The sequence below is a fragment of the Pholcus phalangioides genome, unplaced genomic scaffold (assembly GCF_987345545.1).
Source record: "Pholcus phalangioides strain wild (caught in Gottingen) unplaced genomic scaffold, Ppha-v1.0 ptg000017l_1, whole genome shotgun sequence".
Lineage (NCBI taxonomy): Eukaryota > Metazoa > Arthropoda > Arachnida > Araneae > Pholcidae > Pholcus > Pholcus phalangioides.
This window is the reverse complement of record NW_028301610.1, coordinates 9,066,771-9,090,588: the sequence shown is the minus strand read 5'-3', so window position 1 is coordinate 9,090,588 and position 23,818 is coordinate 9,066,771. Positions and strand designations below refer to the sequence as shown.

Below are 23,818 nucleotides of genomic sequence, written 5' to 3'. Positions count from 1 at the left end.
GCAGTGAACAAAAATGTGATGAAAAAACATTCAAGTCATGATGGCCGTATTTTATTGAGGAAAGATACGGAAATTCAGATCTTAAATACGGGCCGTCACCAATTATCATCAAAAACGTTGCCATAAGTCGGTGAAATCCTCAACTGTAATTGAAATCACTGAAAAATTGGGGAAAAATCGTTTAACTTTACAAATATGTGTAGATGAATATTTGTGTTTATAGCCATAATTAAAATAATAAGTTATGAAAATGCTGTTTGTTCACGATTTTGGTGGATAATACAAATTCAGATTTGTAATTGGTAATACGGGACAAAAATGTATAAAAAAATTCGGGAAACTGAAAATAGAGAAATGTCCCGTAATACGGGACCAAAGTGGTCAGCCGCCAAAAAATGTTTGTGCCTAAAAAATTGTTCTGGTGTCTAGATTTTTCTTTCGATTTGTCCAGCCCTGCTTTACTGTATTAATTTTTGGTGAGGTTCAGAAAACATTGTTGCCCGACAGGTTTTTGCCCATTTCGGGCATTTCCTCAGCTCTGACGAAGTTTTAAAGTAGCCTACCGTTTGATCCGGGCTCTGTTTGGTATACATGCAAAATTTGGGTCACGATCGGTCTAAAACTGTAGATTTGTATAGAGAACATACACACACAGACAGAAAATCAATTTTATATATAGTAGATGACATGTCCTGACTGACTGATTCATCATCGCCGAGCCAAAACCACTGAAGCTATAAATATGAAATCTGGCCAGTATTGTATTTTATAATGTAGATACACACTAAGATGGGATTTCTGAAAATTCAACCCCTAAGGGGTTCGGCGTTCAAATATTATATGGGGGACATATTAATTTTATCGCGAAAAGTTCGAGTGCCCTGATGTCTACGTCGTTTAGGCCTTATCAAAAATTTATTCAAAATTACTTTTATTGATTCGATGGAATTGGACTAAGGGTTCTAAGAATTATTGTCTTTTTTTTTCTATTTACAAATGGAAAAAATCAACGCCATCAAAATTCTACTGCACTCTCAACACAAATGTATTCGAAATTGTGTAAGGGAGGAGGATTTAAGCCGTACGCATCACAAGCTTCTCTGCTTGACTTTCATCCAACACCTACGTCTATGTGTTAACCACCCTTGGCATCGTGCCGACTACAGTGGTGATGTCTGCGGTTAGACCATATATTATATTACCTCGATCTAGATATTAACTTTCGTCGGGGGCGTAGAAGGTTTTTTTTTATAGAAAATGGCAGGACTTCATTTAATTAGCATGAAAACAATAAACGCATTGATTTCACCAATGCGCAAAATATGTTCCAGATTTTGCTGATCCCGAACTCAATCGGGCACTTTATATAAGACTTTTAAAAAAAATACAGCTATTGATATATGGTTTACAGATAGGCTAGAGCAGTGATTCTTAGCCTTTTTTCACCCATGCCCCCCGACCATATTTTATTCTCGTCCCCCCCCCCCCATCTTATCCGGCCGCCCCTACCCCTCATCAAGGAGCGAGACCCTTCTCTACTTATTGAATAGATTTTTTTAAGCGAATTGATATTGAAGAAAACTTTCATGAGTAAAGCCGACCTCTGATTCAGCGAGGGTTTTCATGGAGGGGGTTCTATGCAGTGCCGTCTCAACACCATGGGCCCTAACGCAAAAAAGATGTTCTGGAGTCCTTACTTTTTAGCTGGAAGCAACAGCTTACGTATTTACCTACTCTCTCAAATCATAGTACCACATCTCATTATGTAGGACCACCAGGGCCGGAACTAGGGGGGCGACTACCTCGGGCTGAAAAATTTAGGTGGGCGGCTGTTTTGTGTGGGAACAAAGAACACCGTTACAAAATTATCGAATTTTAAAGTTATGGGGGTGGCAAAAATCCTAGTTACGGCCCTGGGACCCACTAATGACATCAAGCTCAGGGCCATGCCTGGATGGACCCATATGCATAAGATGGCTCTGTTCCACGCAAGGCCATTTTAGCAGCATCAGAGGCCTTACCTGACTGGGAGTGCATGTGTAAAAATTTGCATACTTATCCTCGAAAAGAAAATAGTAGCAAATCTCATTATATTGGGGTCCTTCTACGCACTCACGGCTGGTGTCCGGGAGGGTTCATTCCCGTGTTAAGATGGTTTTGCCTGCATGGGCAGTTCCGATTTATTTTGAAAGTATTCGCACCTTTTTTCCCGCCATATTTCACTAAGAAGATCCATTTCTTCACATCTGATTTTTTCACAGCGCTTTGTGACCCCTTAGCAGCCCGTCATGGGTTCCCTTCAATTTAATTTCCCTCGTGGCCTCCCTGGAGTATCTCAGAACCTCAGGGAGCCATATGACCCCAGTATCAGAAACACTGGACTAGAGCACAATAGAAACACTGGAGCTCTTCTAGTTGTTTGATTGATTTTCTGTGTTGATGAGTTACTAGGAAAATAGAACTCATATTATATTCATTAAGCGTTCCAAAAAATAACTGGTTATATATATATATATATATATATATATATATATATATATATATATATATATATATATATATATATGCCGACGTAACACAAAGATTTCCCCCGGGACTTCACAATGGAATGAGAATAGGGAGTGTCCCACATAACCACTTCCAGTCAATAAGAATTCATGTTTCCGAACTGAATTGAAGCCCTATAATATAGTCATCTTCAAACCGTTGCTCGCGAGTACCACGGTGCTCCCTGAAGTACCCAGAGTGCTCGATGCTCATGTCCGATTTTGTGCTCACGAGCACTTGATCAACGTTCCAATTAAACATCCTGGAGGAATTGCATTCAAGACTTGAAATCATCGTCATTTCATGCATTCGTATGCTAAACTTGCCGTAAGGGTGCTCTTCTTTTGATGATGGGTACAGGCAGTGCTCGCGACTGGGAAAAGGTTGAAGACCTCTCCCCTATATCATCAAGTCTTTCTCCCATTACCCCGTATAAGCTACAGTTTGTTCAGAATTAACATCCATAAACTTCCAAGAAAAGTGATGTCCATGAAACAAAATCCAGTCTCATCAACATTTCTTTATTATCCAATTTAATAAACAAATAAAAAGATGTTCAACATATCATCATTGAGATAATATAATGCATTTCATCAACGCGATGCTTAACACATTAGCAAAGGAAATAAAATGGCAAACATGACGAGAAAGAGACCGTAATATAAGGCAATAAAGGAAATGACTTTCATGGTTAGTGCAGACTTGATTAAATAAAAGACACACTCTCATGAAAAATGTAGATAACATGGACTGAAAGACAATTTGACGACAATAATGAGTGTGGAATTGGATAGTAACCAAATTGGACTTCTGAACGCCTCTTAGAAAGAGGATCTTATTTTGTGGTGGTGAAAATGAATTAGTTTTTGTCGCCAAGTCATTTCCGTTATGTCAGCAGGTTCGTTATGCCTTGGCGTTACAAGCTAATTCCATTAGATGCCAAAATAGAGCTGAAGAGTGGAAACGTGGAATGAAGATTTGATTTTTCTTTCTTAACTGCTTCAAGAAGCACCTAGGGCGTATAATTTGAGTTCGATACATACAGGGTGATTCTAAATCCATGGAACAAACTTTACGAGGTGATATAAGACCCTTAAACAAGCATTTTTGGTCATAGAATGTGTGGTCGAATCGCAATTGAGTAGAGGGTGTTTTTAGAGAGTGCATAACAGCACTTCACCAAAAGCAAATATCATATTTTTCTGACAGATTTGCTGCAGTAAGTGCAATCAACCATTCGAGGGTACACGGTATTGTAATGTGGTAGGCCTTCTCATGGTGCAACCTAGGTAACTGAAATTCTACTACAAGTCATTGTACCGCTTGATCATTGTTTGGCACAGCATAACTTTGATCGTCCTTGCACCAATAAAAAACGAACTCCAATGCAATACGAAGGTGCACATGCACCCTAGAATGGTTGATAGCACATATCGCAGCAAATATGTTGGAAAAATATTTTTGTTTTTAGTAAAGTTGAGTATTTTCTCTAAAAACACCCTCTACAGTTTACTATTGCGATTCGACCACGCATTGTGTGATCAAAAATGCTTGTTTTGGTGTCTTACATCATGTGCCAAAGTTTATACTCTTTTTTTCGGTATAACTTTTGTAGCACATGATGTAATGTGCAATGCAATTTTTTCACCGAAAAGGAAAAGCATTTTTTCAATTATATATAAAAAGCGTTTTCCACAAAATAATAAAAATTGTATTTATAATCGTTAATTTGTTAAAATTGCGTGTCTCATTAGTTTATGGAAACTATTGAATACACGCGAATTTGAAAAGCGTAATCGTGACGTAGGCTTGAAAACGATAAACTCACTGAGATGGAATAAGGTGCAAGAGAATCTTTTTCGTTTACAATAAAAAGAGACCCAGCTTTCTGTATGCGAGATTATCAAAATTTTGGGATTGAAATTGCAAAGTAATTCCTATTGAATATTTTTCAAAGGCTTTCAATCATTGCAAAAGCATAATTTATCGCGTTTTAGCCAGTAAGACGCCTTACCATCCAAAATCACGTTCGCGAAGACTTCGATATACGACTTCACATGATGATAGAATAGGTTGAACTGATACTAGAAAGAGTCCAGAACAGATTTCTACGTTACATGTTTTACAGGCAATTTCACGCCTACATCAATGACGTAAGTACAACTGAACTGCGACGTTTTTTCCATTTCCAATCATTGGAATGCCGAAGAATAAGAAGTTACCTTCGCTTTTTGTATAAAATTGTCAATAATATAATTGATGACTGCTACCTTCTTCAACTTGTTGATTTTTCTGTGCCAATTGGAAATAGGCCTGTTCGGCGAACTTTCCGCCTCCTTAAACCCCGAACAAATATCTTACGACGGTCCCCTATTTTTGAGATGTGCAATATATAATTATAATCAGTGCGATGTGAAACCCGATATGTTCAATTCAACTATAAGGGAATTTCTTAAAAGTTATGTGTGAGTATTGAATATTCATGTTATTATGCTTTTCTGTATGTATTTCTATTGTTCCACTCGGTTTTTTTTTTTGTAGTTTTGTTGTATTTGCGTTTTTGTATTTTTCTTCTCTTGTCGATCTCTGTAATTGGGCAATACTTGCCTGTTGAGACGTGAATAAATGAATAAATAAAAAGAATTGCGCCTACCCGGGTGTTGCTTGTTTGTGGAATTTTTCAGAGGTTTCTAGTTTGATCGCCAGATACGGCTTTAAGAAGAATTAAAAAACTGGTTTAATGGTTCATATGAAAATTGTCAGTCAACTAGCCCTCTCAAAGCACCACATTCGAACACACAACACACCAATTTTGGAAAGGTTATAGTCACAGAGTAAGAATAATATAGAGCGCGCGCGAGGGGTTACAATGTGAAGCAAAGATCCGGAGTCACGTGACTCCGGTCAAAAGGCTGGTCAGGGAATCTCGCTGGCAATGCTTTCCTTATAGCTATTCTTATGACGATCTGCACGTGCTGTCTTATTTTTGATTAGAATGGTCAACACTTGCGCAGCTTTCGGATGTGCTGAACGGTTTAGGAAAGGGGGTCCAGTATCCTTTCACAAGGGAATACTTTTTTGTTTATTCCCCTTCTTATAAATTACAAATTTGGAATATTAAATTGACGATTCAATGGATTTCTGACGTAGTCTCAGTTTTTAACGATTCAATGGATTTCTGACGTAGTCTCAGTTTTTAACGATTCAATGGATTTCTGACGTAGTCTCAGTTTTTAACGATTCAATGGATTTCTGACGTAGTCTCAGTTTTTAACGATTCCATTTTGGATTTAATTCAATTAAAGTTCCAAGTTTTGGTAAAATTCAAATGTCATGAGCCGTTATTAAATGTTTTAATATAACTTTTGGTAATAGATGATTGAAGTAATGAGTTTTATTAACTTTTAACTGAAATGTACGTCCTCGCAAGATTTGGCGAGATTTGGCAAAATAGTGAGTTTATTCGAGTTTCGCTCAACTTGAAGAAAATATGCTTTTCAGAATGAGGAATTTATGGCAAATATTTTATATAAATAGAATGTAATGAAAACTCACCCTCTAGACAATGGCAGTTTTGCATAAAAATGTATAACTACCTCTAAAAATAGTATTTTTACCTCTCTTCAAGCCTGAGATAAAACTATTACAGAAAATAAATTTTTTTTATTGATTAATTTGTGTTTGTGTTGTGTGAAATTGCCCTCAAACAAGAAAAAATCAATTAATTAATTGATTAATTAATTTTCAGTCAATATCTTTATTAGGACCGTCTGAGTTAAGATCTGAAGTCACTATGTGTACCTCAGATGTTAACTTGAAGAAAGAATCATTCTAAAAACTACTTAATGCCTAAAAAAATTGAAGATTCACATATGTATACTTCTGGAGCGAAGAGGTTACACATATGTCACATGTAACATACATTTACGTACTCTAAGTTATTACATATATACGCTACACGAAATTTCATTTCTTATAATTTAGAAAAAGTATTGATAAGGTTATGCAATTTTCTTGAAAAATTCATTTTATTCCTGAAATATTATGTAAGTGTTTACATTTTTGTGTGATAAGGTTATAAAAGGTTTTTCAAGAAAATGTTGGAAATGAAACTTTTACTTATTATTTAAATATTTCATGACATGAGTTACATTACATAACATAATATGATGCATTATAATTATATACTCAAAATGAATGTATGATTAGAGTAATTTTAATGTTCTTGGAAGATACTTTTTATGTTTTAATAACCCCTAGTAAAAATAAATTTTCGAAATTAAAAGTGGCAAAGTGAATGAGAAGAGAATATTTAAAAATATAAATGAAATAGACTGTATATATAAGAGATAGGTTATATAAGATTTAAAAACTCAAAAGCCTTAAATTATTAGGAATTATCCCTTTTGGAAAATAAAAAAATTTCGTTTTTCAATATTTGTTTATATTATATAGAATTGATTTTTTTTTCGAATCCCTCATTCCCTAAATATTTTACAAAAGAATGAATGAAATGCATTGAACAAATGAAGGAAAGTTTTCATCAACTCGATCGAGTCAAATTTCGTTACAGCAACATCCTTGCGTTAACACGAAATCACTATGTTCTGCGAAAACGAGCCAAATGTAATAGCGCAGAACCTGTTTTTTCCCCGGCAATACTGCTCATCTTTTCTTCATGTTCGACAAGTTTTAAGAATAGCGTGCGCGATCTATTTATATCTTTAGTCTATGGTTATAGTGGGCTCGAAACCACTTGGCGTGTGGTGACAAATGGATCAGTGTTATTTTCAGTGACGAAAAGAAATGTAACTTAAATATACAAGGTATTGTCATTATTAGGGGGAAAAGCTACGCTCATACTTCAGCAGGCATCAGGGTGGAGATTCTCTAATGGTATGGGCGATCTCCACATTCAATAGACGCGCATCTTTAGCAATCCTGGATAAGAGACGGGACGCACAAAAATGCACAGAGACACTAGAAAAGAGTATTTTATTCTTATTGGTTAAATTTGGGGGGAGGGGGGCAGAACTGTTTTTAAGCAAGATAATGCTCCCATACATATGTTCAACGTTGCGAAAACCTATTCTAAATGTGACTCTCTCTCTCTCTACCGGACTCGCCACCGATGAATCCTAGTCTCAGCAATATACTCATCAAGTCTACTCCAATAGACAATAGTTCAGCTCGGTGAACACCTTGAAACATGCCATAGAAACTGAATGGCATAATTTGGACCCACAACTCCTACAAAGTTTAGTCCTTTCAATGGAAGATCACTTGTTTGATGTGGTTCGAAATAATTGAAAAATTATCTGTTATTGATTTACACGTATTTGTCAGAAATTATATAATGTATTTGATTACTTCATAAACTTTTGAGAAATACAATTTCTATTATTTTATGAAAAATGCTCTTTATATTGTTGAAAAAATGCTTTTCCTTTTCTGTGGAAGTTTTTTTGGGTGTCCGTATGCCTATACTAGAATTTGTCGAACGTGGGGTTGCCAGGGCCACAACTAGGGGGGAGCAGGCGGGTCTCATGCCTCGGGCGCTGGACCAGAGGGGGCGCAAATTTCATTCTCAAACCTTACCTTCAACATTACAAAGGGGCGCCAAAATGCGCTCTTGCCCCGGGTGACCAAGCATCTAGTTGAGGCCCTGGGGGTTGCAATAATTCAAGTCATTGATAGCCCATGACTAACAAGTTAGACCGATATCAATCTTTAGGCAAAGGACTGGAGTTTAGCTCTATTGCTGATCTCGATTCTTAATCGGTTCCTAAGACCAGAATATCTAAGTTAGCACAATAGTTCTAGCATAGACTTCGGAAGTGTTTTAGACTTGTGGGGGGGGGTGCTCAGTTTGAACTTTATGAAGGAAATTGTCTCATTTGTGATTTAATTATAGAGCTGCTCAAACCTGTTCTATAAAATTCTGTAGGTGCTCGAGCACCCACAGCACCCCCGGCTCCGCGACACCACTGATTCCCGATTAAACAATTTTCTTTTTCAGATAAATTGAATGTTTTGTGTTTGTACGAAAAATACTATTTCGTAGTTAGAATGAGTTGAGGATACAAATGTTATACGTTTAATAAGATCCTCATGGGCAAAGGACATTATTTACATGGACGTTATCTACATGCAAAGTCTTGGAATGGAAGCAAAATGAACTTCTTTTAGGAATGCTATCACAGTCAATTTGGAGATACCAAACCGTTTCTTTGGCTTCAGGCCGCAGATACATCTTCAAAGGCGTTTTTCGGTAATGCTCACCATTCCTTCATCTTCTAGCTGTTTGAGTTTTGATGGTCGAGACTTTGATAATAATATTTCCTCCTGAAAGAGATTGGAGATGAATCATTCTCATGAGAGAGAGAGAGACTTTTCTCAATAATTCGAAAACTTGTTACACACGTGTCTTACTGTGTATCTGCAGTTCTGTTAAAATGAAGTGACTTACCTTTAACTGAATCATTTCCACTTGAAGGGACGTCGAGCGTTCCCGAAGTGTCTCTTGCCTTTGTTGAGCTGCCCGGATTTCTGCGGCTCTGTGGTACGCTTTGCAAACGTATTGTGACAAGCGACGTCTCGATGGGTGTTTTGGTAGATGCGAGGCTTGAGATTCATCAGATTCTTCTTTCATAAAACGCTGGAACTCTTCCTCCGTGATACCAAGTAAGCGTCCAGAAACGTTTTCGATGAATGAGACGGCAGAACACTGAAAAATGCATAATAATGAATATGTATTCATGAGGGAAAAAATTATTATAGAGGTGATTATATATATAAAAAGCATGTCTTGTAAAAATACGTAAAGTTCATTCCCTCTGTGTATTGAAAATCAATCAATAGACATGGTTAAGTGATAAGAACAAATTGAACAATATATGTAACTTTATATATATATATATGTTGCACTTTGCTTATAACACTAATAAATTAACAATTCAAACAACGTTTTTAAGACAAATAATAAAAGAATTTAAAAAAACCTGCTCGTTACGGCACTTCTGGGTGCCATTTTCAAAGGCAGCACTAAACCCCGGATCCCACAATGTCTAGAACCAAGCGTCGTCTACGGGCCTCGGGGAAGCAATCATTTTTATGGCTTTCAAAGGGCATAGAATAATGACGGAACGGGAAGACACGTCTAGCCAACAACAGGGAACATTCAAACATTTCGAAATGGATAGCGAGGAAGATTGCTCATTTCCGCTGCTGCGTATTATGCTGTTAATTGCCTCCCAGCACCCGTAACTTTTTTTCACCTTCCCATCAAGTTTTCGGTACGTTTTCATAAGCATTTTTTTTTCCTTCAAATCATCCACTCAAACGTCCAAACTTAAACTCTACTTTGGATTCTTTTCCAGGCGTCGTACGCTTTAAACCTGTCCTTATGATCGTCATTTCTGGTATCCCATATGGTGGGTTCTTTTATAGATCCAAAAACTCAAAAATTATATCATTACTCCACTCCATATTTTATTACATGACAATAAATATGCATAGACCTTCAGCAAACTGGTCCACACGGTCGCCTGACAAAAATATAAGTGCAACTAAAAAATATGGGTAAAAAGTTAGCCAAACAAAATAAGGTGTCAAAAAACGATAGAGGCGAAGATAAACGAGAGATTGTCCTACATCTAACATGTTGAACCTATTAGACACTCTCCAAATTTTATTCTCTCCCCCCCCCCCTCCAAGCGTCTTCCTTTGAAATTTCCGAACAAGTATGACATTTTCTTCGCTCCGGTTGCGGTTGTCGGAAGCGGTTTATGTCGAACAAAGACTTTTTATTATCTTTCCCTAACATGCGGCTGGTTCCAGACGTCGTGGGATGCCGGCTTAAATGACGTAACAGTCAATATACAAGAATGAAACGTTCGTTACTTTCACCATATTCTGTCGCGCTCGGCCGTCATCCCGATCCTCTAATTAGACAGTTTAGATTTGCCTGTCCACTTGGCGACTACATAGCTGGTGCAAACAAAACAAAGAAATGATGAAATAAATTGAACCTACCAAATGCGTAAAGTAGTATCCTTCCTCTCCAGTCATGAATTTCTCGGAATCTCCAAACTGGAGTATGTAGCGAATATTAGATGGCAAGAGCGGTGGGTTAGACTGAAGCACAATATATACCATCATGGGCAAGAAATCATCAGCGCTCTCCGTTGCATCTTTGCGTAATCGAAGCAGTTGAAAAATCCTCTTACTACAGTTCATGATGGAGCTGAGTTTTTCAACAGCTGACTCCATGAAGGTCATTGCTGTTATATCTAGAGGTGAAAAACATATTGTTACGAAAATTATGTAAATAATCATTATTTATCATGTATTATGTCATTTTTCACCTGTAAATAATCGGTGATACAATTTCCTGTATATACCGCCAAGTTGGCGACAGCTCCAATTCAGCAATGTGAGATGATGCCAAACAAGAAATGTAAAGATGTCATGCGAATCATCGAGATTATTCTAGGTTTAATTTTTCTTTATAAGTAGCGCCGCTTTTGCGAAACTAAGTAATTGTAAAGTTTTAGTCGGAAGACAAGATCTGATCTCTGTAGATCGCGCTCGCTATTTTTAGGTCACGTTCCGTCAAGATCTCTGCTTGTAAATACGTGTAAATAGCTGTTCTGCGGAATAAATCTGGGACGTCCTGCATTTTGTTTCATCCTCCGGTCAAATCAAAGATTCGTGTGAGACATTATCCTGAACAGCATGTTAAGTGCTTTATCGAGAAAATTGGTATATAGTAATAAATGAAGAGGGAATAATAAGAGAATCAATGCATACCTAGTATAGCTTTATCCAAAAGTTCTGTGACTCTGGCATCAGTATAATCAATTTTAGCTGCCAAATGACTCGGTTCCACCCAGTGCAGAGATTCGATACGTTCAGAAAGGGCATTATCAGCAATGCGCTCTTCGATGGATATCTGCGCGAATATGTCATCGTAAATGTTTCGCATAAAAAATTCCTCGAAATTTTTCATCACTGACTCGGCCCTGGATTCGGTGAGATCTAAATGATAATAATATAGATTCCCATTAAAAACTTTCTATTAAAAAAAGGTATGCATATAGTGTACATATTTCTTATCTGGGTACCAGAAATTTCTCAAGTATGCTGGGAATTACCTTGAAAAGTGATGCCTCTCCTTAGTCGCAAATGAAGCGCCCGATAAATGCTTTGGATATATTCAGCAGCTCCAGTGGGCGATAGATTCTTCTTAGTGATCCTCCTTTTGACAATCTCGCTGAAATTTCCAATGTCTTTTGCGCAGGTGATATCAATTTTCTGTAACAACGTACATAAGTCCACGTTGTCTTCGTAGTCTCCACTTCTCCAGAACATCAGCGATAGACTCCGCTTCGGAGTTCGTGAAGCCGAGCCTGTAAACAAAGCTGTGTGGTAACCTATTTTGAAAAGCCCATTATTTTGTTATAAAGTGCATCATGGTATAATTATAATAGTGCGGGTGCTCGAGCACTTACGGTATTTTGTAGCACGGAGCTGAGCAAACCCCAATATTTAACTCAGAAAACAGAATCTCCTGCACCAAGTCCAAACCCAGTACTAATAGGTGTAACTGGATAATCTGTGCAATTAGTGCCTAAGGGTGTGAACATATTGCGTCCGTATTTCAGATTCTGGAAACCCACGTCGTCTCCGATTGGTTAAAAACCCGAATTTCAAGTAAAAAAAAAGTTGAAATTTGGGTTTAACCAATCGGAGACCACGCGGGTTTCGAGAATCTGAAATACGGAAGCACTATCTTCACACCCTTAGACAGGGACGCTCTTATCAGATGCAGGGCCCAGTGTGAAAACCATTTCGGGGCTCCTGAGCCCTTTACGTTAATGCGGTACTGACTGACCCATACGAAATGATTTTTATAACTACGAATTTTTTGGAATGAAGCCAGGGCATACTCGTGTCAAGGATGGCCCAATACGTTCCAAGGTGGGTTATGAGTAAGTAGTGTGGCCGCTCTACCATTGGCAATGATCGTCAAATGTCCCGATATTTCGATCCGTATGGCCACATATTGGTTGAAGAACGCCAACAATCGGAACATAAGCCCCATTTACATGTACAACATTGCGGTCGCATTGGGAGTTCTGGCACCTGCTTAACCACTTTTTTTCCTTCGCAAGAATAGCTGAGCAAATATTTACACCCTCTTCTACGAGGATTTTTGCAGTGCATACCCCCCTCCCATAATCCTTTACGATTTTTCCTTGTTGCGGAGCGAATGATACCGGATTTTCCTTTCCCCATGTAAACGGGGCTATAGAGAGTGTTCTGAAATCAAAATATTCGCCAAAAAACATTGGGCCAAAGCTGGGCCAGTGTGTAGCCAGCCTATGCCTCTGCTTCTTCTTTGTATCAGGGGAAGGCAAATATTGGAAGCAAATATTTGCGAATGACTATTGGACCAGGTTTGACACGAGTGCGGTCTTGGCTGGATGAAAGAGATCTCCATTATTTTAAAGAAAATTTTATTTTGAGATAACGAGCTTTTCATGATACGAGTACCATTTCCAGGAACGAATTAAACTCGTTTCTCGAGATACTATTGCATATAAGTGTGAAATATATAAATCGGGACTTACTCGTGTTGTTTTTCACGGGCATCGACATTTCCATATTGGAATCCGTATTCTCAAGAGTGGGACTGGAAAGTCGCCGGTGTAAAGAACTTCAAAGAAAGTAAAACACGGTCCATAAAAATCTTTAAACAATTTAAGTAGCAAATTTTTTTTTATCACATTCATAATATGCGTATTTTACACTTATGGATAATATATATAAAAATACTAATATTTTATAGAAGGAGGTCAGAAAAGCAAAGAGATGCAAGAGTGACAAAATTTGCTAAATTGAGTTAAATACTAAATGATGTTCTTTTTTACCCCAGCGTTTCTCAACCTTTCTGAACCCAAGGACCAGTAAAATGTCTGAAACAATTCGACGGACCACTTGTGTCCCGTTTAACAGGACATTTTTTGTATTTTTAGTTTAGTCATTTTTTTAAAGATGCTTATTTAAATTTGTAATGTTCACTAAAATCGTGAATAAACAGCGTTTTCATAACATAGCTAACCAACCGAGCCCTCGTTCCTGGCACATGTTCGCAAAATACATGTATGTTGGTGATGACTAGAGCTCGGATTTTTAAGACCTAAAAATTAAACTCGTTGCTGATTGGTAAAACGACTCGAATTTCAGGTTTTTTAACTTATCAGCAATGACGTTTCATCTTTAGGTCATGAAAATCCGAACCCTAGTGATGACAAATTGGTGTGAACACACACAAAACACTTCTCTACCTCCTTTCTCTTCCTCTATTTTCTCTTATGACATGTGGAACGTCCGAATTAAAGTTTATTTTTGAGTACAACGAACTCGGAGGCGGCTGGAATAATAAAATAACCGAAAAAAACCGGAGTTCGTAAAATAGAGCGGATTTTAACATTAACTCTATGGCATGCTGTTCGGGACAGGGCCAATTTTTAAAAAGAGCGTGTTCGTAAATTGGAGGTTCGCAAAATCGAGCGTCGACTGTATTTTAAATAATTTAAATAGCAAATTTTTTTTATCATTCAATATATACGTACTTCACACTTACAGAATGTAAACAATATTGATGTAAATACTGTATAATCAAACTTACCATGTATGACTCTTATAGTCATTTACGGAAGATTTGTTGGCACTCCACTGTCTCTTCAAGAGCCTGTAAATTAAACGTTGCTCTTGCTTCTGATCATTGGGATGATGGTGGTTATGGTCATAGTGTGGCCTCTTTGGCGCTAATATTGAGGATGAAAGGTCTACATGTCCATTAAAACGACTCTTTATTCTATTTTCCGAGGGTGTGAGGCTCATCAAAAGCATATCTCGGGTTTCTTATTCGGAAACTGTCCTTAAATAAATCTGCAAAAATGAAAGTAGACGTTCGAATGAAATCAATCATCAAATGAAAAGCATCAATTTGTATAACCATATTAGAATAATGCACCATCACTGACTGAGAAATTATTGACGGAATTTTTCTATCTCAAAACGATCAAATTTTTCTAGTTTTTTCGTTTTTTTTTTTTTACTGAATTCCGAATGTATCGGTTGTAACCTGCCACCGTTATCTCGATGACGGCATTTAGATTATTCATATCAACATTGCTTTGTTATCTATTCTCGTTGACATAATCACTCAAAACAGTAAACACCAAGCGTGTGGGGAAGATACAATCGTCTCTACTTTTTAACATACATATTGAATAACTCCAGGTTGCTAGAGTAATCAGGGCCGTCTGATGGGCTCACCCGGGTATGGTCCGGTGGGCCTTGGTGCAGGAGGGGTCTCTCGTCACCTTGCATAGCAATTATCCACTTTTCAGACTTGTAAGGGCAACCTCACAAGGAATTGCTCCGGCCGGGGCCCTATGAGGCTATTAAGATGGCCCTGAGTTCCGTCAAACCACCTTGGTGATTAAACGCTGCGCATGAACTAAACTAGGCTATTCCCCCTTCTTCCCCCCCCCCCCCCGTCAACCTCCATATTCGTTGAGCAAAACTTTGGACGTTTATGCTATATAAGAAATTGGATAAACCTTAATAATTAGTTTTGGATACTTGAATGCATATTAAAGGAAGCAAACTGTGGTTCAGAGGGAAGGAGGGGGGGGTTCAACCTTTTTCCAGTCATGCATGGGCTTCTGTACTGTCTACGCCTGCTACAGTATTTTTTGTCGTGTAGTCTTTTGGAATAGGCTCAATATCCAGGTCCCGATGTTGTCACCAAGCGCGGATCCGTGGGGAGGGTGGGCCAAAAAGCATAAGTGGATACAGAGATACAGACGCCTTGAACAGAGGGGGCGAATCACCGAGAATGTGTCTTCTGAAGGGGGGAAGAGAGTTTCCACCTGCGCCCTTCCGCCTATGTGAATAATACAATTTTTTCACTGAACGGGGGTGGGTACGATCGATCCCTTTGCCCTCCTTCTGTATCCACCTATGCCCAAAAGTCCATTGGGGATATTTGTCTGTCTTGTATCGTTTTTATGGGACAGCAGTGACCATCAATAAATAAAAGTTGCTTCCCCCCACACCCGACGTATTACCCTGGATACGCACCAGGACGGCGCTCTACCTTGTATGCATTAAATGACCGCACTGCTACCGAAATACGATACATGCCCAGGTCAATTTTATTAGCCTCCCTCCCCCTCCTCCACACTGATGTGAGAATAATTTTACAGCCCGAATCGATAGCAAAGTAATTAGTTTAATTTCATTTTTAAAACTAGGTTTTCGTTCTGCTGGAATGTGCACTTTTAAAAAACATTCTGCTATTTATTGAGGTTTTGAATGAAATATGCTCTCAACCCTAAAGATCATTACTAGAGCCCGGATGCATAAGTGCATATGCAATTGCAAATTTTAGCACTTTTTATAGTCACTGCATAAAATCACCGAAATTTTAGCATCAGTGCATTTTTTTTCTATTAATTGCATATTGCCCGTTTTCAAGATTATTTTTATCCTTTTATTCTTCAAATTTAATCAATTTTTTTTTAATTTTTTCAAGAAAATATTTTATTCTAGAGTACCGTTCATTTTAGGGCATATTTTTGGGCATTTTTAAATGCATAGCATGTTTTTCTTTTTGAAAACGTTTTTCATTTTTACGTCATATTTCTGCATTTTTAAATGCATGTCTTTTTCATTTTTGCGCATATATTTTCCCTCTTTACGGAAACCTCAGCATTTATAAATGCTTATTTTTCATTTTACGTGTATTTTTCGATACTCTCATGGGGCATACTGAAGAATTTTTAATGTATATTTTTCAACTTATATACATGTTTCGGTATTTTTAAAGCCATATTTCCACATTTTTAAATGCACATTTCAGCATATTTTATCAATGTTTATGAACTTCCTTTTTCTGCACTTTTAAATGCTTTTTTTTTCATTTTTGCGTATATTTTTGATTTGATGTCATATCATATCTCGACATTTTTAGATGCAGATTTATCTTTAATTTGAGTGAATTTTCAGCATTTTTATTGCATATTTCATCACTTCAGTGGATATTTTCCACTTTTTAGCGCATATAATCCGGGCTCTAATTATTTCATAGCAGTATTCATATTCATCCTTTGTTCATCATTTCACTGATGTTAAAGGATCCGTAACATTCCAAAAAATCACGTATATAACGCTCCATGGCCTCCCACATCCAGCTGCTGGGCCCCTAGGATGGGAACTTTGACGGGCCTCTCTATGGTTAATTTATAGTGTGTGAAAGACACACACAGAAGATGATAAGAATCGACCCGGGCCCCGGGATTAGAGCCCTGTCACCCTTGCCCTTGTTGCGGCCATGTAACTCTCAAAAACATAGGAAATTACCTCATGTAGGGTGACTATATGACCCGTATTTGCTGAGATATTCCTATATTTCTACTTGTATTTGCATCTACCTGTATTTGGCTCTATCGTAGTTTCTTTTCTTTTATAAAAACGTCCTGTTATTTTCGTACTTTCACCAAAGCCCAGAAGCGGATTTAACGGCAGGCGCAACGGGCACGCTCCCGGGGTCCCAACTTCTTAAGGGCTCCGAAAAACCAGAACTTCACTTTTTCTAATTTAAGGGGGCCCAATATTTTCTTTTGCGCCCGGAGCCTCAACCGACTTTAATCCACCACTGCCGAAGCCTGCGTAACTTTCACTGAAATCAGAATTAAAATTACTTTCCCAACTTTATAAATTATATTATAATAGTTTTCACTATGAAAATAAATACTATTTTCCCATATTTGTCATTTTGAACGTTTATTGTGATTTGCGTTATGTGACTAATCTCATTTCCCGCCATTTTAAGCAATAATTGGCAAATTTGCTTACTTTTGGCATCATTTTTGGTGACAATTGGCCATTTTCAGTACAGAATCAAAATTTCCAAAATTTTTCTCGAGAAAATATGGTCAACCCCAGTGTCATTTTAACGCATGGGCTCACCCGAGCACGGCTTTGGGACTTCAAGTAGAGAGGACCCTCGTGATAATAAGATCTCGTTACAATTTCTTAGAGATACTACAGTATTTTGATGGCCTTTGGGGTCTTTGATGCTCTTAAGAAAAGACCTTATCAGTTTACCAAAATATGACTTCATGACAGCTTAAATGAACAGGTTGTATCGACCTCCCCACGGTCGGCTCGAGGCAAAATCCCCACCTGTGTAGAAATCTTTTCGGCGCCCCTCTAGTATATAAGCCACATCGGCAAAACTACCCGGAAATATGACAAATTTGTATACGCCATGCGTAAATGTCAAACATTACAGATTTCTCTGCAAATTATCCATCCAATGCATTCATAGTTAACACATTTAATTAGCATATAATTTTTTAATGCCAAAACATTTTCCCACCATTTTTCTTCAATTATTTTTTCTCTTACTTCTAACAAAGTGCCCCTCCTATAGCGGTACCCCGTGTGGATACACGGGTTGCACAGCCCTATCGTCGTCCCAGAACCCCTTTCGCCCCTAAGTAAACATCATCGTTTTAAGCAGAGAAATTCAGATTCTTGTCCCAAAAATACTGCTTTGGCAGAAGAAGCATTTGCGAGACCTACGGCCCCACAAGGGTGGGACTGACAGGGCTTCAGCCCCAGGCAGTTACCATCATTTTTTTACACGCTATAAGTTCAATACAGAAGGACCCGTGAAAAGTCTGGCTTGTAGCCAACGAAAGATCATAGCCTAGGGGGCCCTCCTCCGGGATATGGGCACCATGGTAGTATCCTATGACTATAGTCAAAGATGTTGTGGTTTTAGTCAACGGTAATAAATCATATAAATATGGAAATGATACATTAGTAGTGAATCTTATAAATATTGGAACCTTGGACAAGAAAAAAAATGACATTCTATAGCCATACACAGTGAAACATCGCTACAACGATACTACTCGATATAATAATAAATCCCTCTACAACGATATTTTATTTTCAGATCTCGTTTGGAATCACCTATACCCTAATGCTAAACTCGCCTCATATTACAACGATATCCGTTACCACGATAATCTTTACACTACAATGATATTTTTGAGGGGATTTTGAAACCGCTATAACCATTTTTTTTATATTTCGCTCGAAATATCGTTCAGTATATTTTTAAATTCGTCACATATATATTTTTAAATTCGTCACATATATATTTTTAAATTCGTCACATATATATTTTAGTTCTTCCCAGGACGACTAATAATATTGATATTTGCATAGGCGTAAGCAGAATTTTCTCGAGGGGGAGGGTTCAATTTTTTTTCTTCTCAAAAAGGAGGGGCTTCTACGTTTTTTCCTGCAAAATAACGCTATAATCTCGGCTTGAGGGGGTAGCATAAATTTGATGACACATAAAGATAATGCTGACTCTCGATATAACGCGATAATCCCTCTACTACGATATTTTTTTCTTGGTCCGCAGAATATCGTTATATCGAGGTTTCACTGTATATTTGGTTGGTCAACCAATGTGTATTATGTTGCTTATAAATTTCGAAATCATCGCCTATTCAGAAATCAAGCCAAACACTAGTTAGCACGCGAAAATTTATTTCGCACAGAAATTAATATAGTGGAAAATGGAGAAAATCATTCCTCCTCGTATTGATTTTTTTCCAGTAAAAGGGAAAACAGGAAGACATTCCTTTAAAAGTCAAGGCCGACACTTTATATACCAAGGACGACAGATAAAGGGCTATCCAGGAAAATAAAACAGTAGCATCCATGTCAATCATTTTATCTCATATTTATATTGTATTGTATTATTTATTTGAGCGTAACTCTTTTATCACTTAACAGGCATTTTTCCGGCTTTCTTTGCTGCTTTATCTCAGTCTGTATATGTTGGGTTTTTTTTCCAGCGCATTGTTCGAACCAAACAAAAGGTCAATGGTTCGAAGAAAATTCCGAATTACCATGCTTTTTCAGGACAGGCTAGAGCCTTTTAAGGCAACTGGTCACGTGCGGGGCACTTTTTTTTAAAATAGTGAGGTTTTAATCATAATACTGTATAAAACATGGAAATCCAGTGAAATTTCTGTAATATTTCTATAACTCTGTTCAAGATATTTTATATTTATATTTATGTTATTAACATTAACTTATTATCAGCACTTACCCCAGACACTGTACATAAAAAACTACAGATATAGTCGAATACTTTTGGTACTGTATGTTGCTATATGACGATATATAATGATATCAGTGCAATAAACTGTCTCTCTGTCTAAAAATTTTAATATACGTAAAATATTCTCTGAGATATGGTAGTTTTCGTGAAACAATATGTGTGAATTTTCACAAAAAAAATCTATTTTTTTTTTCAAACTGTAAAATATTAAATTCTGAATATATAGCCGAGATTCTGGTTCATTGCACAGCTAATGTTATCTGAAACGCTGTTGAAAATTTTCATGAGAATTTCTTGAATAGTTTTTGAGAAATTTGGTTTCGCGTGGAATACAGTAACGAAAAAATAAATCTTCAAAAAACAAGTTTGAAAATTATTTGTTGTCTTTGAAACCATTGTTCCAAATGATTTAAATTAGCCATAATTTTGTTTTTACTTATTGCATGTATAAGAATAAAACATTTTTGTATTTTGTGTAAACCATTCTTTCAAATAAATTTATAAAACCATTTTCTACAATTTTCAAAAAATTAGTCATCTGAACGGTCAGTTGCCTTAACGTGGTTAAGAACTATCACAAATGAATTCAGAAAATGTAATTGACATCAAAATTGGTTATTGCACTTACCTTAAAAGCTATTGAGAATAAAGCGATGATCTCTGTGCTCCGTAAATGTAATAGATGATTTATTTTTCCTTGGTTTTAATGCAGGAATACTCAAACACGACGCGAGAGTTGGCTACTACAGTTGTAGACAAGAGCAAAAATTGAAAGTGCGAGTGTACTACGGAAGGGAGACTGACTGATAAAATTATAAAATGACAACGGAAAAAGAGGGAACCAGAGGTGACATTCTTTCCGGATGATTCAAACAAAAGCCACGTGATCCAGACTGTCCACCATTTCTCTCTTGACATAAGTACGTCATCGACTTCCCACCGATTCCCTCCGTTCTTAATTCGCCCCATTCACAAAAGATCCAGAACAACGGCAAAAAAAGATATATTCACAACAATACTGATAAGAATTTATCACTTTTCGTCAGTCCAAAGAAGAAATGGACAGGAGTTATTGTAAAAATAACACTGAGTTAATCTCTTAACAATAATAGAAAAGCTACCGTATGTGGTAACTGATAATAAACCAAGATTTAGGATCAAATTAGAATTGAACAGGTTTTAGCCATGGCCATCTTACGGCATTCGCCCCCCCCCCTCCAGAGATGATCACAGGAGCATAGGCATAAGCAGAATTTTCTTGAGGGGGTTTCAGAATTTTTTTCCTTCTGAGGGGGGTAGGGGGTTTACTTTTTTTTCCTGTAAAATAACAGTATAAGCTTTGCTCGGGGGGAGGAGATTAGAACCCCAAACCCCCCCCCCCTTTGCGTACGCCAATGATCAGGAGTCTCAAATGCATACAGGGCCTTACATTAACGAGCAAAAAATGTCAAAATAAATAAATAACATAATCATACAACTGACACCCTTTGGATTATATTTTCTTCTCGTGGTCACCGGTCTCCCCAAGGGGGGGGGGGGGCTCCCACATAGGCGGAGATAGACCTGAAAGTCTGGGGGGCACGATGATGATTGATGGGGGGGGGGGGCAGGACAAGGATGATGAGGTCAGTTCATATCATATACATTAGATCAGTAGGCTCCACCTTTGAGACTGGGGGAGGGCACAATGCCCACCCATGGCCCTACATCCGGGTGGAAGGTTGTAAGGGGCGGCAGCCTAAGCTTTTATATAGAAACATAAATATTTTAAATTTTATAGAATAATAAAATAATAAAAAGTCAAGACACCACACGCTGTCACTTGACAACGAAAATATTGAGAAAACAGGCGGTGGGGGGGGGGCGATGATAATACTGGGGCTGTAATCAGGGCCATAACTAGGATTTCCGCCGCCTGGGGCAAACATTATTTTGCCTCCCCCACAAATTTAAAATTCGATAATTTTGTAATATGGTGTTCTTTGTTCCCACCTAAAACTTCCGCCCCCTAAATTTTTCCGCCCGGGGCAGTTGCCCCCCTCTCTAGTTACGACCCTGCCGTAATAATACCAGAAACACAAGAATGGATTTTATCACACAAGGCAAGTTTGCATTTTGGTTCCTCCACCTAGAGGCGGATTTATGGTTTTACACAAATTTTGGTGCACTTTTAATCTAATAATAATAATTCTAGTCTAATTTTCTTGATCACTCATTTCTCAAATTTGCTGTCCCACCGAACACTTGAAGCCGTGGGAGGCTTCAAGTAGGACAGCAAATTTGAGAAATGAGGTGGGACAGCAAATTTGAGAAATGAGTGATCAAGAAAATTAGACTAGAATTATTATTATTGGGGATATTAATTTATTAATATTATTAATTTCTTGGGAGTGGTCAAATAAAGATAAAGAAATACTGTAATTTTTGAGTTCTCACTTGTCCATTGTCTAGAACACTAGGAACCCCTCACACTTCCCTAGTTTCCACCCTGCGAACCTTGGAGGAGGTATTTTGGGGTTAGCAAGGTTCAACTCTATTGAAAAAATTAGATTAATTATATATATGAAAAATTCAATCCTTAAAGGAAGGAAAATATGATGGCTGATCAATAAAAGCTGTAATGTGTAAAAGTCATCTGGCGGTATTAAGAACGGTAAAATAATTCTGGACAAAAAAAACGGGACAGTTTTTTTTAAAACGGGATGTATGATCAAATCCTTTTCGTTTGCTAATCAATGGCATGCGGCGATAGAGTGATACAAAATTTGGTTTATCCCAGAGTCCCCCCTAATGAAAGCCTTTTCGGACTCTCAACAGTGTCGTCTTTAGCATATGAGGTTTTGCACCCGGGCGGAAGGTGAGATCAAAGCCGCTTGAAAGTAACTCTTAATGCAGCTTTGGGTGAGGTAGACCATTGTCACCATGACTCACGGTGAGTCACGGTGGCAATGGGTAGACCTGCCCTGGCTACCCTCACTCCTTTCCAAACCTTTCTTTCACCCCCGCCCACTGCGTACACCAATGGTTAAAAGTTGGCCATTTTTCTCCAACACATCAGCTCTCTGTGGCCCCCTTCACCCCTTGTCGTCTTGTTGTGGCTTCCCTTTCATCTGATTTTCACCCGTGGCCCCAAGGGCGTAGCGGGGGGGGGGGGGACTTGGGAGTCTGGTCCCCCCCCCCCCGAAATGTGAGAAAATGACCGAAAAAAGGGAAAAAGATGGCCAAATCCATTGTTCTGTCACGTTGGTCCCCCCCCCGAACGAAATTTCTGGATACGCCCCTGCGTGGCCCCCTACAGGATCACAAGGGGGTATATAGCACCAGGTGTTGAGAGCCCCTATCATACAAAGTTCTAAATTGCGATGTCTGGTAGGGGCCCTAGTGCATATCTTTGCTGACAAGGTACTGTTTCGTCCTTTCGCGATTTATCCTCTAATCAAAATGGTGCCGTTTAATCCTCAGCTAATAAAAAATGTCCTATTTTGATTTTCTTCCCTTCTTTTCACTCTGCTTCTTTCCCTCCTGCTACAGCGACTGTTCCCCCCCCCCTCCTCTTTACGCTAAGGAATGGAGAAATCCATGGAAGACTTCAGCAGAGCTTTAAATTTAGGTATTTCTCTGTGGCAGTGTCTTCTCTACAAAGAACCTAAAATACTCGATAGAACCGGATTTCATACTCACAAGGTCTTGGCTGATACTCCAATCAAAAATTCTCTTAGGCCGGTGTCACGGTGATTTCATATGTTACTGCCAAAGCCACTTACACGTTACTGCCAAAGACCGAAGTTGGCCAGTTTGCGAAATGCAAAGTGGATGACCTAGATGGTCATCCACTTTGGTTTAGTCATTGGTCATGGAACATAATGAAATTTGCACGGTTAACAAGGATCACCATTTTCTGTTGGATTTTGATTTTACACTTTCACACATATATATATGCGTTGAACTCGAACGCAGAAACCCATTAGCCTCATAGGAAAGACTACAGTGGAAAGTTAACAATCAGCGGTATTCGCTTATGTGGTTTCAGGTTGTTTGTCA

General features: G+C 38.0%; 1 protein-coding gene across 1 annotated transcript; it reads right to left on the bottom strand.

Annotated features, from left to right (window-relative positions):
- Positions 1–8,623: 8,623 nt before the first annotated feature.
- On the bottom strand, positions 8,624–20,578 carry LOC149072219 (uncharacterized). The gene is made up of 8 exons (XM_089246304.1): positions 20,406–20,578; positions 14,243–14,505; positions 13,182–13,267; positions 11,703–11,957; positions 11,359–11,586; positions 10,582–10,838; positions 9,017–9,274; positions 8,624–8,892 (listed from the first exon to the last, which is right to left on the bottom strand). Exons 2-8 carry the CDS (start codon positions 14,464–14,466, stop codon positions 8,803–8,805), a joined length of 1,398 nt encoding a protein of 465 aa, XP_089102430.1. The 5' UTR covers positions 14,467–14,505; positions 20,406–20,578; the 3' UTR covers positions 8,624–8,802.
- Between the last annotated feature and the right edge of the window lie 3,240 nt (positions 20,579–23,818).